Source organism: Hemibagrus wyckioides, linkage group LG15 (assembly GCF_019097595.1).
Source record: "Hemibagrus wyckioides isolate EC202008001 linkage group LG15, SWU_Hwy_1.0, whole genome shotgun sequence".
NCBI classification, from domain to species: Eukaryota; Metazoa; Chordata; class Actinopteri; order Siluriformes; family Bagridae; genus Hemibagrus; species Hemibagrus wyckioides.
In genome coordinates this window covers 11,361,900-11,377,999 of record NC_080724.1, presented here as the reverse complement: position 1 = coordinate 11,377,999, position 16,100 = coordinate 11,361,900, and the positions used below count along the sequence as shown (strand labels likewise).

The following is a 16,100-nucleotide window of genomic DNA, read 5'->3' as shown; positions in this document are numbered from 1 at the left end:
GCTGACTGGGTGAACAATGAGTCAGTTCATTTGGCTCTGTGTCACGACTCTCAAACGGCTCATTGCTACATTTTTAATGAAAACCAACCAAAGCTGTTGATCTGCATATTTCCATATTTGTATTTTATTGCTTTGCCGTGTTACAAAATATATAAGGATTTCAGCAGGAGGCTTGATTACGGTTCGTTAGATATGTGAGTCGACTCACCTAAAAGAGTCGGTTCGTTCGAGAGCGACCAGCAGGGCTTTCTCACCATGAAGGTTAAGCACGACATGAAAAGATTGCGCCATGACGCGACGTTCTATTTCAATATACTGTTAAAACAGACACTGGATTTTATCGTGAAAGTCTTAGGCGCTGTAGGTCTTAATATTTAACGCCGTTAGAAAGCTTATTTATAGCGCTTTTTTTTTCATTCCTAAGGTTTCCCCACACCGACTTTTATTTCACAGAGAATGCTTTTATTTAGGTTTGGGGTTGTGTTGACCCCCGAGCGCTCGGATATCGAGGTGTTTGTATCGGGATCCCGTCCGGAGCTCGGCCACTGGGACGCCCAGAACGCGGTACCGATGAAACCGACGCGGACGCTGGCGTCTGGGTGCGACCCCTGCCTGTGGCTCGGGGAAGTGCAACTCAGCGAGCCGTACAGAGAAAAATTCTGGTTCAAGTTCCTTAAGCGGATTGATGGGAATTATATTTGGGAAGGTATTTGTTGATTGATTGGAGCTATATCTTGATAGTTTGACTTATCTGTAAACATCACAAACGATTCTCAGTTCTGATTGGTCAGATGGTGTTGATGAATTTTCTCGAACTCTGAGGTTTGTAGCGTTTTTCTTTAAGTCTTCGGTGTCAGAATTCTCTGTAAAACTCAAAAAAAGAAAACAGGATTTTTTTCAGGACAGAGGAGATTACACTTTCTGGTTTCTTGGTACTTCAACCACCTTCTATAATGTACGCAATAACAGGAACTAACTTGTAACTTCGTTCCTAAAAAGTAGCTATAAACGAATAAAGAATATCTTTTGTATCTTTAATGTATATAAATGTAAGCATTGCTGTGGTATAAGAGGAGGCTTCGTTTCATATAAACCCACATCACACTATCCTGTCACTGATTATTTTCCTACACCAGCCCACCCTGTCATGTTATATACATTTACATTCACAGTAGACATTTCATCAAGGTTTTTTAAGACTTGTGAGAACTCTTAACCTTTCACACAGACACACACGGTCTAACTCACTGAGCTACAACTGCCCTGGTATATTACTGGAATTTTTTTTTTGTCATAAAATGTCATAACAGTCCGGCATTGACTCATTGAGACAGATTTTAAAAAATGGAATTAAATTCCAAAATATAACAAAATTACTGTAACTGTGTTTATAAGTTTCAGAATCAAATGTAATGTAATGGACCATCTTCTTCACTAGATGTCATTGTTGCCTCAGACAACACATTAGCACACATACACATATACTGTATATACACACACACACCTTATCCTTCTGTCCTGTTGGAATTTAAATCGAATCTGGTTTGACTTCCACAGCATTTTTATCATTGGCACTCACAAAGCGCCGGGTGAAAACAGACTGATATTTCACATCTACAAAGACATTTTCACGTTTTTTGTCTTTTGGACCAGTTTCTACAGACGTCAGTTATTCTGCACCTAAACTGTCTTACATACATGTGTTTCTTTTCTTTCTTGTGTTAGAATGATTTTTTTCTGTTAGATGGCATGCTGTGATTTGCTTTTCATCATGCAGCAGCACTCTTTTGGACATTTTAAGAAAACAATGAGGCTTGATTGCGCACCACATGGCTCTAAAGTCGAAACACTAAATGTGGGCCAGAAAACTAATCTCAGTTTCCTCTGGCAGTCAGAACATAAAAAATCCTCCTGTGTGAAAGATTATGAGGTAGGACACTCAGTCACGGCTGGACCTGGGATTACGAGGCAGTTAGGAGATATAGTTAAAGCTCTGGATGTTTAGGCTTCTTGTTAATAGGAACACGATGTGATTTTCATGGAGTTGTTTCTCTGCGCTTTTACACGATTTTCTCCTTCTTCTGTTTTGACACATTACATCATGACTTAAGGTAATGATGACTAATTGACCAATGACCCATTCCAGGGACACTGCACACTGATGGCCTGAGTGTAAATATTTAATACGCATAAAGTTTCCATAGAGTATTTGCTTACATTCTCACAGCCAACAGAAGAAACTTGATGAGAAATGAACATGACATTTTTTTCTCCCTGACATTTTCCGTAAATATGATGCCGTCTCACAGAGCGAGCCTACGGCATCACTTCCCGCATGTGTATCAACGGAGACTTAAACACAAATCATAAAACAGTGCCGGACATGCTGAGTGAGAGCAGTGCTACTGAAGTGCAAGTAAATGCCAAGTCACAGCAAAAGCATCTGTTGTATATTTATACATACATGTGCATCTTGCACCCTGATATTTCCTAAGATTTCATTTTGTACTAGCTAGGTAAGAAATTAACACCCCAAACTTCTGCTAACTGCTTCAGAAGCTCTGAATGCAGCTCTGAATGAATAACTTTAGCTCCTTTTTGTACTTTTACTTCATTTCTGCAATTTTGTATCTGGGTTAGAGTGAGTTAAAACACTCAGCTTGTAACTAAAAACTGTTCTGTTTTCATAGCAGGACTCATTCTTATTTAATCTGCTCATATTGATCCTCCTTTTAGCACAGTCTGTCACTAAAAATGCAAAAGAAAAACACTTCAGTTGAATTAAATCAATGCTGTGTTCAAGTAAGGCAGGAAAACATCTTCAAATTTCTGTTTGCAATAAAGAAACAGAGCAGAAGAGGACAGAAAGTATTTTACTTGTAATGTCTAACGATGGTGTTCTATGTGTCCAGGTAATGGCCCACATCACGATCGGGAGTGCGTGTATGACCAAAGCAACATGGTGGATGGTACGTACTGTCACCCCATCGGTCACTGGATCGAGGTGAACGGCCACACGGACGAGATGAAGCACACGACAGACTTCTATTTCAGCGTCGCTGGACAACAGGCCATGCACTTTTCCAAGTGTGTACAAACACCACCACTGACACGTTATTTCATTTCTCCTCGGCTGGTAATAATAATTCGGTTTGGTTAAAATAATTTCCCATGAGTTAGAGTTGTATATTTCAGTAGAAAGTCAGTTTAGTAGGTAAGTTTTGTGACTAAATTAAGCAAAGAATCAAAGAGGTTTAGAGGAATTTTCCCTGCCAAATGTTTATACACAGAAGTTTAGGGACCAATCAGATTGCAGCCTTTATATAGTTAAAAAAAAAAAAGTAAATGAATTAAAATATTTTTTGGATGGCAAACCAAACTAAAAATTCCCGTCAGATTCAGATTTTCTTCGTACTTCGTGCAAATATTGAGAAACAGAAATCACTCTTAAAATACCATACACTTTCATGGCACCTTTACTCAGATTTAGCCCCGCCCACAAAGCACCATAAAAGGCGAAGCTGACAGCTGAAAATGGCGAAGCGAAACCTAAACGGCGAAACAGTGACACCTAAAGGCAGCATGCGTTAAAACATCTTCCACTAATGCAGCTCAGCCAATGCAGCTCTAACCTTTAATCCACGTATAAAATCCCAGTAACTCATCCACAGTTCTATATTTTGAATCAATCGAGGTTCACGTCAGTCGTGTGTAGGATACACCACAATTCCACATTGTGTAAAATCAGTTCTTTTGCTAGTGAATAACAGAGCTGTGAGTGCGTGCGATGTTCTATTACACACTCTAACAGGGTCATAGCTCTCATAGGTTAGGACGTCATACATCTGGTTTTCTGGTTGAAAGAAAACGTGAAAGAAAAAGCGTGTATGTTTCAGTGTGTAAGTCGAGTTCATTAATACTCGCTCATGAATATTTCCAAGTAAAGGGAAAAAAATGATTGGAAAGCATTGCTGGTGTGTGTGTGTGTGTGTGTGTAAGAGAGCGAATGTGTGAGTACTTGAGGGAAGGCCACATCAACGGATGTAAAGAGAAAAAAAGAAAGGACAAAAGGTCAACTATAAAAAAAAAAGCATGTCTTAGAAATTGCTTTTTATTCAGTAGATGCTTTTTAAATTCAGCTTCTAAGATACAATACAAGTGTCATGTTTGTGTGTGTGTGTGTGTGTGTGTGTTTCTGAAGGTAATACCATTCGATATACCGACGCATTAACTTTAAACCCTCCTCCCTCCCACTTTTCACTTCTAATCATTTTGCCTTCCAGTTGAAGTTTTTTTTTGGAACGATGGAAGAACAAGATGATTTGCTTGAAAGCACAGTGTAAACAGCCTTGTTAGTATCATATCCACAACGTAAGATCATTACAGTACACCTTATTATTTTGTTTGCCTCTTTGGAGCTTTCCTCAGGCTTTTCAGATTTGTAATGATCCACAGTCGGAGCTTATTATCGGAAAAACGCATAAGCCCAAAGACCTGATTAGGTGCTGATTCCCTGATCCTCGTATCCTGATACATCACTGAGGCATCATAAGGTACTGAAATTGCTCTGAGGTTGGAAAAATATATTTTCGAAATAGGAGTTAAAATGATAACATGAAATATTAGAACAGTGTGAGGACTGGGTTTGCTTTTTTTTTTTAAGTAACCTTCTAGAAAACGGCTGTCAGTTCTGCGTGTCGATTAAAATCCCAACTAGTCACGTTTCTTCCTGTGATGGGGACAGAGTTTCTATGGCAATGTTTTATTGACACCTAAAACCAGGCGTTCACAAGACTGGATCTTTGTAATTAGCTCACCTATTTGTTAACAAAACGAACGTCTTTACCGGTCTGCATGGCCCCTTGATTGACACACAGATATCTAAAATCTAAAACTGCTTTCACAGCTTGAGTGTTGGTACCAAAATCAATAAAAAGGTAAACATAAAATACAGCTTAATGTTTTGTGAATGTTACTGTTTCTAGTAAGCGTTGTTTCACTGCAAGGTCGAATAATAAACAAATTTCTGACATATAAAACTGAAGGATTACTGATGAGACAAAGTTTGCTAACATATTTGGAAGGAGTGTCCAGTGTCAGTCTAGAGGTAAAGCAGTGGTTATAAGCTCAAAACAAGAACAGAATCAATCCCAAGTGTGGAAAAGTGGAAAAGATGGGAGAAGTTTACTGCAGAGAGTGACCAACACAGTTCATACCAGTTTTGATTTTTAGTTTCCTTTCACACTGTTTTTCCCTCAACTGCGTGTGTTTTACAGGGTGTCCTGCAGGAACTGGCTCATTTTTATCTGTGACTTCTAAGAGGTGAAAATATCAACTTTTTTAGAAAAGCGCCGATGGATGTCAGTGTTGTTGTTTTTTTTTTTAAACACTTGATGATTTACACTTAAACAACGTCAACGTGAGACATGAACTCTGCTTTGGAGAAATCTGGTTTTTTAAGCCTCTTTGAGGCTTTCTGTTTCCTTGTTTGTGGTTTAGTGCCACAGACCTTCTAGTCTTTAAGTCTTCCTGATGAGTTTCTTCACGGAAAATGGCGTCTTTATTATTTGTAAACCTTTTGAGAAGAGAATAATCACCTAATAACTGTTTTTTTGCCTCAAGTAGAAGAAATAATAACCTCCCTCTCTCTCTCTCTCTCTCTTTCTCTCTCTCTCTCTCTTTCTCTCTCTCTCTGGCTGCCTTTTGTAATGTGCAAATTTGCATGTATATTAATTTATAGTGCAAAATTAATTAAGCCCCAAGGGGTAGAGGATTACTGGCTGGATGAACGCAGCACAGTGGCATCACGGCTTCACTCCTGCTGCCGGCTGCTTCCCATATTATTCATTTCCACCCATTTTAATGGATGTATGTTCTCAGCCTCTGTGGAAGGATGTAAAAAATCAAGCGCTTCTCCTGCACTGTAGAAACTCATGCTTGTCCAGCAGTCCCGATTCACACTAGTGGAGCACGAATCATGCAGTGATCGAAAAAAAAAGAAAAACAAACGCAAGGTCACTCATTATACAAGAGTCTCGTAGTTTACAGTAAGTAATTAAAACGATATTTTGTTGTCATTTATACTCATTCACTCATTCGTCCTTTGAAGGACAGAAGCCGCATTTGTTAATTAATGTTGAATTCTGAGATCTGATCCTGAAACGTTGTTGTTTCTGTAGCATCCACTGATTCACCACATAATCTGAGTCTACTAATAATCTAATCTAAAACATGTTTTGTTACTTAACACATAAAATTGTTGATTGATGTGGTGTTTTGCTGTAAGGATATGTGACATTTAGAAGGAGTCTCCAGTGTCAGCGTTTGAAGGTCATTAGAGGTCAATCAGTTTTAAACCATGGGACAGGAAATATCCTTGTGAGAGCGAGGAAAAAAATAAAGGGCAATAATAAGAGCTAACTTGTTTGCAGATGTGATGACATTAAATGTTAATGTAAACTGATAAAAATATAACAGAATATTAAGCTATTAGGGCAAATTTCGATCCCTTTGATCGTTCTGTTAAAACAGAAAAAGGAAGCCACAAAGTGAAGCTAAGCTTTTCCTATTTCAGTTGACTCAGGGGTTATGAAGTGGATTTGACCTGAAGCTGAGGGCAGGGGAAGGATGTAAACACGTTAACCTTTAATTGAGTAGTTCTTTGGGCAGTTATGCCAAAAATACTGGCACCCTGAAATGTCTGACGTTTAACGTGTAATGACTAGCGATCTAGCGAACGTTTCTTCTCTTTGTCGAATCTCTTTGTTTACCCTGTAATAATTTGTGGACATGTCCCACAGCCCAGTCCTCTAATAAATGTGATGAATGGAGAGAGAAAAACAGATTGTACCCACGCACAGTTTTGACACAGAATATATCTGTTTGCTGAGGGAGCTCATAAATAGCTTGTGATGGGATGCCATTGGCTAAATCCATTGGAGAAAGGCCAAATTGAATGTGTTAGAGAGGCTAAATCGATCTGGGTGTAGAAAGTGCCGCAGGGCCGTGGCTTAGGTGTGCGCTTGCTCACGATTCACAACAAGCAAATAAAGACAGACTGAGAGAGAGAGAGAAAGAGAGAGAGAGAAGGAATCAATGTGATTTCTGTTTTTAACGCACCCTTGTCGACTTCCTCTCACTTCGTAAATCTCTGCGACCATCTCGAGGGCCGTTTAGCCATGTTATTTACTTGAACGGAATTCGTTATAGTGCTTGAGGTAGTGGAAGTGCTATAAAGTCATTATGGAGTGAAGGCGACTTGGAGTCTCAGGGTCAGACATTACACCCAGCAACCGTCTGCTGAACGTCTGACGCTTGACTGCAAATAGAATTGGAAACACTTTAGGAGTTTCTGAGTTATTGTCTGATCGGTTGGATTCTACAGGATTTCTGGTGGATGTGTATGTGGAGTTTTTTGACTGTAAAACAAATCCGTGGAAGAAGGAATCGGTCGTGTTTGGAAAATGCTGGATTTTCCAAATTATGTGAAGTTCACTCTATGACTCAGTTGCACTCATTCATTTGCACAGGTTTCTTAAACAAACAAGGTCTGTTTTTGTAGGGACTTTACATTTACACACCCCTAAACATGATGCTGAGCAAAACAACGTGTGATTGGTTTGGTTTACATGTCAGTCAGAAACCCACTTGAGCAGTCCTACTGGTCTACTGGTGGTGCTGTTGCTCTTTTATTGGCAAATAATCTGAATTGGATCCCAAAAATGAAACCTTATACTGATGTATTTTGGTCTTCCAAAGACAGAAGAGGTTTGTTCCTAAGATCACACCAAAGTATAGGTATAAAATATAAAATAGGAGTGAAACCAGGTGCTAGTTATTCACACTGACACATCAACAAGGAGTGTGTGATATCAGGTGGGAGAAAAAAGCTACACACTTGAGGATTAATAATTGGCCAGATCCTTTACAAGGTCCCCCGTTGTATCTATCAGTCCTCGGTTTTCACCCACGTATACACCTACACAACACAGTCCATTTGCTCCGAGCTGCACATCTTAATTAATACAACAACCACAGGACACAGTTTACTGAGTTTCTCATGAAGGCTTTGACACACAATGATGTGGAATTTAGTCTAGGGCAGAAAACCACATGGCCTCTATGATTAAAGCACTCAATTGATTACATTCTATATTCAGTGTTTACATTTTAGTGTTTTCACTTTTTACACCAAACTATATTGTGGATGGAGGAATTATTGGGTCGAAAATCAAGCTAATTGGAAGAAACATTCGCTTCATATGAGAGCTCATGGGTCCAAATAAATTCATGTGGGTTTTTTCTCCTAAAATTGGAAGATTTTCTGTCTCACCCTGTACACTGATTGTAATGACAGGAGTCTGAGCTCAGAGATTCAGAGAGCACATCATTAGAAAAGAGGAAGAAAAGGTTAAAGAGCTCACTGTGCCTGAGCGAGAAGGGTGTGTGAGGAAGAAGGATGTAGTAAGGCTGTACTGAATTTTTATTTCTTCGAAATGTGAAATCTACATCCCTGTCATTTACTCTCTCTCTCTCTCTCTCTCTCTCTCTCTCTCTGTCTGTCTGTCTGTCTCAGAGAGGATGACAAATAGATAAATGAGAAGCCGGGGGTCTGACTGTCCACCGGGGCTCTAAAAATACCTCCATATTCTATCCATCGAGTGCACAGAGCATCCTTCTCCTCTTCCTCTCCTCCTCAAGGGTCCATTTCTCCTTTCTGTTCAAATATCACTCTCCTCACCATTTAAACACTCCTCCTCACTCTGTCCTCCTTCAGAACGATTATCAACAATTTCGGCATGAGTCACTTTGAGAGAGTTTTTCCGTATAAAAATATTTCACTGTATTTTTTTTTCATAAAAGTATGCACATGCAGCATCCTCATACCTTCATCTCATACATTTGGAAGATTTCCGAGAACTAACAACATTTTAGTTGTTTGATATCTGAACATTTGAGCAGAAAAAAAGTGGATTTTTGTCTATGTAAAGTAACTGATATTTTATCATCTGTTGGCTCATTTGCATACTTTAATAGATTTTTAAGGTAACATCTCACACTGATAATGACTTCAGAGCAGGTTATGTTTTATTCTGATGTGATTAAAAGACAAAATTAATTTAATAAGGTGTCTGGCCCAAAGCACTGGGAAAAGTTGGCTTTTTTCTTGAAAAGTGCATAAATTAACGAAAAAAGCTCTTTATATGTAAATGATGTGATGATAAGTTTGAAATGTTTTAAATTATGCATCATGTACTAAATGTACCCGATTTCTGTCCTGGTTTTAGATAATTCTGTAAATAAATGATGAAATAATCTGTAATGCCTGGAAAAATCTCAGTGTGAAAATCTCAAGCTACTTGGAAAAGAAAACGCTAGCATAGAAACCACAGAAAAATAAAATGCTAGCATAGAAACCACAGGGAAAAAAAATATGCTTGGATAGAAACCAGCTGAAAAGAAAGTGATAGCATAGAAAAAGAAAGTGCTAGCATAGAAACCACAGGAAAATAAAGTGCTAGAATCTTCCTCTGAAAATCTTCTCAAGAATATATTCTCCGTCACAACCTAACTAGAGACGTGAACATCATTCTTCCAAAAGATTTTCCCTCACTTAGGTGTTTGTTTGCGATCTCACTGTAAAGGCCATCATTAATCATGTTTTACATCATATTCATCTTCATCAAACCGTTCAGTCCTCGTGTCCTGTGGAAGGGGGAGGAGTCAGGCTGGAAGAGACTATGCCTATCATAATAAAAAAAAAGAGTTTCAGCATAGGATAAGCTTAAAGCAAAAATCATATAATATTTGGTCATGTCACTTCAAGCTCTCCCCCTCCCTGCAGGATTTTGCCCCATGTCTGGCTGGGCAGTTGCCCTCGGCGTGTCGAGCATGTCACCCTGAAGCTGAAGCACGAGCTGGGCGTCACAGCCGTGATGAACTTCCAGACGGAGTGGGACGTTGTGAACAACTCTCATGGCTGCCGCTGTAACCCAGATGAGCACATGACCCCGGAGATCATGATGCACCTGTACAGAGACTGCGGTATGGCTTACGTCTGGATCCCAACCCCTGACATGAGCACTGAGGGTGTGTATGTTATTGGAATTAGATACACAGATCACAATATCTTTGTTTTTATCACAGGCAGATTTCAAGTCTGGGGTAGCAGTTTATTTACGGTTGCCTCAACAACCAGAAAAAGAAGACAAAAAAAAACAAAACAAAAAAAAGCTTGATTTTGTCTTTTTTTTATTTGAACTTAATCCACAAAATATATGTAAAGCCCAAAGCTCTGGAAAATTTTGTTTTTCTTAAAAAGTGCATAAATTAAAAAAAAAGAAAAAAAAAAGCTCTTTAAATATAAAAGATGCAATGATAAGTTTGAAATGGATTAAATTATTAAATGGTTAATAATCCTACTGTGATTCTGAATAAATGTACCTGATGCTCTCTGTCCTGGTTTTAGATTATTCTGTACATGTCCATGTACAATGATGAAATAGTCTGTAATATTAAAAATGTGGACGTAAGTATAGACATTGTTTCCAAATCCTAGCCTCTGTCAGCCTCAGTCATCATGAGGGACGGTTGACGGTTTAATGATTTGTTTCTAAGCGGATTAATTTTCAAGCATGAATGATGAATTACTTTTTTTTATAGAGAGATATTTGCAAAACAATCGAGCTAAATGAAATGCAAAACAAAGCTTTCATGTAACTTGTAACTCTCCTGCTTAGAAGGAAACAAAGACAGCAGCCAGACCTGAGTGATATCTTTGATCTTTTTATTGATTGGTCATCCTCCAACATACACAATTAGACGAGGATAATGATCATCTACTTGTTACATAGCTACACTACGATATCTTTATCCTGGTCATTCATGCGAGCAAAACACCAGCCATTTATCCTCCACACTGAGGATTTGGCTTGTTGACTTGCTAACACTAAAATCAGCTCAACCTCCACCTGAGTTCATACCTCCTCAGCCAGACTCGACCCCGATTTCCCTCCTCGGCGGAGACGTTCGTCTCTGTTTACACTGCAGAACCGATATCTGTGTATTACACACGGGTAAAAAAAACTGTGTGATAGGAAGCTAGGAGGTGTTAGTACAGCAGGTCTGATAAAAGATAAACACACCCATAACACACTCAGGGGTAAACATATCTCTTACTGCACTAATACAAGGTTATTAGATTATTTCCCTGTCCACTGGAAAAAGCATTAGACAGCACAGCACTCTCTATTTACACCACAGAGAACTGGATATTGCTTGGAGTTGTTATTATATTTGATTTTTTTTTCTTGACAAGGTAACTACAGAATAATTTTTTTTTATTAAAACCCAACCTTAGGCGTCCCACTGCTCAGAAGCGAATGCTGGAAAGTGTTTTACAAAAGAGCATGAGTGTTAAAAATCGACCCGGTGTCTGAAGTTCGAGCCGACTTCCTGAAGCTATGAGGCTAATGTGACTAAGATGTTAATGCTACCAACCCAAAGAAAAGTCGCTAACTCTCACCCTGGTTCTTATTCTCATCAATATTGTTGTTCTCTAATCTTTTTGCGCAGAAATCTTTGTTTCTCCTCAAGTAAATAAATATATAACAGCATATATAATGTTTTTGTGTGTGTGTGTGTGCGTGTAGTTTGAGAAAAGTTTGGGATAATTTGCATTAATACCTGTTCATATTCTCCATCTTTCTTTGTGATAAAAAAGGTGTTGAGATTCATTTTTAGTGAATTCCTGGGGCTTAAAATCCTATGAAACGTTTTTGTATTCAGCATAACGGTTTGAAACGACACATTCTGGAGTCCCGACATAATTTAGATGTGCGCTTAAAGACTGTAAAGTCATAAGTCGTTCTGAATAGAAAAAATATTCTCCATATGACAGAAAAAACTGCATTTTTAAAGTGAGTCAAGATACAGGAAGGGAAAGGGGCGGGGCTTCAAGTGGTGTCAATTAATATTGTAATCTTTCTGGGATTTTATAGTTTTTTTGTGATTGCCGCAACCAAAAATTGCTTGATTTTGTGGCTTTTATTTTGAAAAATCACAAGCTTCTCCGAATAGCATGAATTTTGCTTGATTTGGTGTTAATTTCTGAGTTAACAAAATAATCACAAAATCCTGAAAGGAGTGTTATTGGTTAGTTACCCATGCAAATGTAAGTCGTTTCAGATTCATATGTCGATTAGTTAATCTGCCATTTTTATTTCGAGGAGTATGATGGCCAGATTTCTGAGTGATAATTTCTACCAGCGTGCAGCAATTTTAAAATTCGAGAAGGTTGTCAGATCCGTTCACCTGTTTCTGTCAGCTTGTGTTAGATCTAACGTGTAAGAAAAATGAAAGTCTTTCTGTATGTCTCCCCCTGCAGGACGCGTGCGGATGCTGCCCCAGGCCGTGTACCTGCTGTATGGGCTGCTGGAAAATGGTCACAGCGTGTACGTGCACTGTAACGCAGGCGTGGGTCGATCCACAGCTGCTGTGTGCGGCCTGCTCATGTACGTGTTCGGCTGGAGCCTCAGGAAGGTGCAGTACTACCTCACAGCCAGGAGGGCGGCGGTGTACATTGACGAAGAAGCTTTGGTACGAGCACAGGATGACTTCCTGCTGAAGTATGGACGTTTACGTGCCCCGGTATGCTGTTCTGAAATGCAGGCAGGAGGACAATGTTAGATAAATTGAATTTGAGTGTACAACTATGCTAAGAAAATTATGTATTCTTGTTTTATTACTTTTTTTAATTTATTTAATTTGTTGCATCCTTTTACTCTTTTTACTCTTCCGTTTTAATTTCAATTTTTTTTCCAGCTTCTTTACAGATCTGTAACTCCTCTCTTGTTTTGATCTGAATCACCTCTTGTTTTTTTAGTACAACATGTTTCTTGGAAAGATTCCTCCCCTTTTCATCTTATCAGCCTCCCCCTATCTTGTTCCTGACAAAATGGTCATTTTGCAAAAGGGCACCTTGGAGCCGTTGGCAGCTCGGCTGCTCGTGTGCGCAGCCGTTATCGTTATTCCGTGGACCGATTTTCCAAATTTAATATCCTGCTAAATCATTTTGTGAGTACTCAGCACAGTGGCTATATTTAGATCGGACCTTTCGCTCACACCAATGCAGGTTATGAAAACAGCCTGGCCTTTTGAATAAATAGGTGGCAATTCTGTCACCGTCCATGAAGGCTTATCGAGGGGAAAAATACTCAAAGAGGAGAAGCTGGTAAATTATTCAGAAGAGAGAGATTTTAAATTCAGAAAACATCCTGTTCTCACTTGTGTTCTGTCTCAGCAAAGAAGAAAAAAGTCTTTTTTGTTCTGTCTGTCATCCATCTGCTCCTGCTTCACAGCACCGTTTTAAAACCCTCATTCATTTCATCTGTTTAATTCGTCCCTCCATGTTAGAGTTCAGCATGTCTTTACTTTAGAGCAGTTTTAGAGCAGCTACGTTTCCTGCAGACAAGGTTCAGCAGAGCTGTAGTGCTGTGATTCAAACCCCAGTGTTCAATGGGGTACAAGTGAGCTCTTAAAACCAATGGGTCAGGGTGTGTCATGAGTGTGTGTCTGTGAGGTGAGTGTATGGGTGAGTGTGTCTGTGTGTGTGTGTGTGTGTATGTATGTATGTATATATGAGTGACTGTGTATGAGTGTGTGTGTAAGTGTGTTTGTGAGAGTGTGCGTGTGTGTGTGTGTAAAGCCAGATTTGTGCCACATTCTTTCCATCTCGTAATAATGGGTTTGTGAGAAGTTTAAAGACTGATACTTTTAGTCTTAATGATGCTGTTTGTTTCAGCGTGTTTTCTAATAATATAATCTATTTCTGTTCAGATCACATGACTCCTACATAAATGTAAATAATTACATGACTTCTGAAGACAAAAGAACTAAAGCACTTACAACAAAGGGGGTGAATACTTATGCAAATACAGTTTTATTTTGGAACAAACTTATCAGCTATATAGATTTGTCACCCCTCTTTAATAATAATATTAATATGTGTTTATTTTGTGTAAAAAAAAAACTTACATAATAAAATTTTATCAGAAATAATGGGGGGGGGGTGAAAACTTCTGCAAGGCCCTGTATCTGTGTGAATTTTTATGGTGAAGAATTATTAGAGTGCATGTGGCAGTAACACATTGCGGGTTTGGAATTTAAAAGCAGTGTATTAGATATTTTAAGATTTGGTTTCTGAGGATTTTATTGATCTGGCAACCCTGATCACTACAGAGCAGCAAGTTATGAATATAAATGCAAACAAAAAACACTGTGAATGTCTTTGTTTCTTTCTTGCAGCCTGAGGCTGTTTATAGTCATGTTTATAATCATTTCTTCGTGCTTGTTTATGTGATATGGAAGCAAATAACACACTCTCGCTTTGGTAATGGTCACTACAAAAGAATCAAATCCCTGTCTTTAATTTTATAGCAGATTGGAGACGTTTCTGGGTATTATCGAGATGCACAGACCATAATCGTTTCTACTGGGTTGTTTGTTTCTATGGTTTTATAGAAATAATCTGTAGGCATAACGATTTTATAGAAATAAGCTTTAAAACTGAGATATGCATTGAGGAACAAACATTGCTTCAGTCTTTTCATTCAATGTCATTTCTTTATACCAAGCGATTTAAGGGAATTAACTTTATATTTTGTTCCAGCTCAAAGTGTTTAAAGTCATCACCTCTTTTTCTACAACACCTCTAAATGACCAACACGTGTCTGCCAAAGTGCTGTTCAATTACTACACTAAAAACTACACAAGAAAGTGAAATAAATCAATAAATGATTACAGGAATAAAAAAACCCAGTAAAACCCAAGGTGAAAATACAGAACAAAAACAAATAATACAGAAATTTTTTTAATTGAAAGTTTAATATTTAAAATTCAATTTAAAGTGGACTACATTTGGGTGAGTTGAAACCGAAAAGAGTAGTTTATTATTATTATTTTATTTAAGACTTAATTAACTATAAATTTGCATATTTTATACTCATTTATTACTATAAATGATTTGGTATCTACAGCAAAACAAATAAGTCGATCGAAAACATAAATATATGCTGGTGGTAAGCAATATTAGAAGATTCACTAACTTCGAAGGATTTTTATGCTCTCTAGAAAGTGATTAAATGTTTTTAGAGAAATTAATTTGAGTGTGAAACCTAGTTCAAATGTGGAAGATGATTCAATTCAGTCACATGTATCAGACAAGTGTTATTACATCGTAAAAAAAGGTAAAAAACTATACTCTCCCACACACACTACTATACCCTTTCACACAAACAACTATACTCTCCCACACACTACTATACTCTCTCTCTCACACACACACTACTAAACCCTTTCACACCTACAACTATACTCTCAAACATTCAACTATACTCACACACACTACTAAACCCTTTCACACAAACAACTATACTCTCCCACACACTACTATACTCTCACACACATTAAACTATACTCACACACACACTACTAAACTCTTGCACAAAGTTGTAAGGACCTCATCTCCCAAAAGAGTCTTTACTTTGTTAGGAAAATACTACATAGCAAGAACAATAACACACACAGAAAAAAAATTGGGCTTAAGCCAAACTTGTATGCTACAACCAAACAGCAAGTACTGCTTCACATTACTTTTTTAATGGCTTACCAGAACTGTAAGAAAGCTTGATGGCCTAATGTACACCGCCTTTTATCTGAAAACTTTGTAAAACATAAAGTCATTCAGTTCCTGTCCCTCATGCGACTTTGGTGAAATTAATTTGTTTTCACATGGCATCAAAAGTTCAATGCTGAAAAACACAAAGTAAAAATAAAATTCAGTTTAAAAAAAATCAACAGCAACAAATTCATGAATTATAACATATATAGCCCATGATGAGTGTGTGTGTGTGTGTGTAAGTGTGTGTGTGTGTATATGAGTGAGTGCATCATACAATCTGGAGTTCTTAATAAGGTGAAAAGTGTAAGTACCTTTGTTCTTTTGATTTTTTTCTATGACCAACATTTATTCAACATAGTGAAGCTTTTTAAATCATGAATAAGGCTTCCATATAAAGCAGAGATAATGTGTCATTGCATTA

At 38.0% G+C, this 16,100-nt stretch overlaps 1 protein-coding gene across 1 annotated transcript; it reads left to right on the top strand.

Moving 5' to 3' along the window:
• Window positions 1-205: 205 nt before the first annotated feature.
• epm2a (EPM2A glucan phosphatase, laforin) lies at window positions 206-14,859 on the top strand. The gene is made up of 4 exons (XM_058409116.1): window positions 206-706; window positions 2,913-3,087; window positions 9,845-10,089; window positions 12,386-14,859. Exons 1-4 carry the CDS (start codon window positions 457-459, stop codon window positions 12,685-12,687), a joined length of 972 nt encoding a protein of 323 aa, XP_058265099.1. The 5' UTR covers window positions 206-456; the 3' UTR covers window positions 12,688-14,859.
• Window positions 14,860-16,100: the final 1,241 nt, after the last annotated feature.

Excerpts from the sequence above, each read along its gene's own strand:
- epm2a (XM_058409116.1), top strand. The coding sequence starts at position 457 with ATGCTTTTATTTAGGTTTGGGGTTGTGTTGACCCCCGAGCGCTCGGAT. Across the intron at positions 3,088-9,844 it reads CAGGCCATGCACTTTTCCAA|GATTTTGCCCCATGTCTGGC; the intron begins GTGTGTACAAAC and ends CCCTCCCTGCAG. Across the intron at positions 10,090-12,385 it reads CCCTGACATGAGCACTGAGG|GACGCGTGCGGATGCTGCCC; the intron begins GTGTGTATGTTA and ends CTCCCCCTGCAG.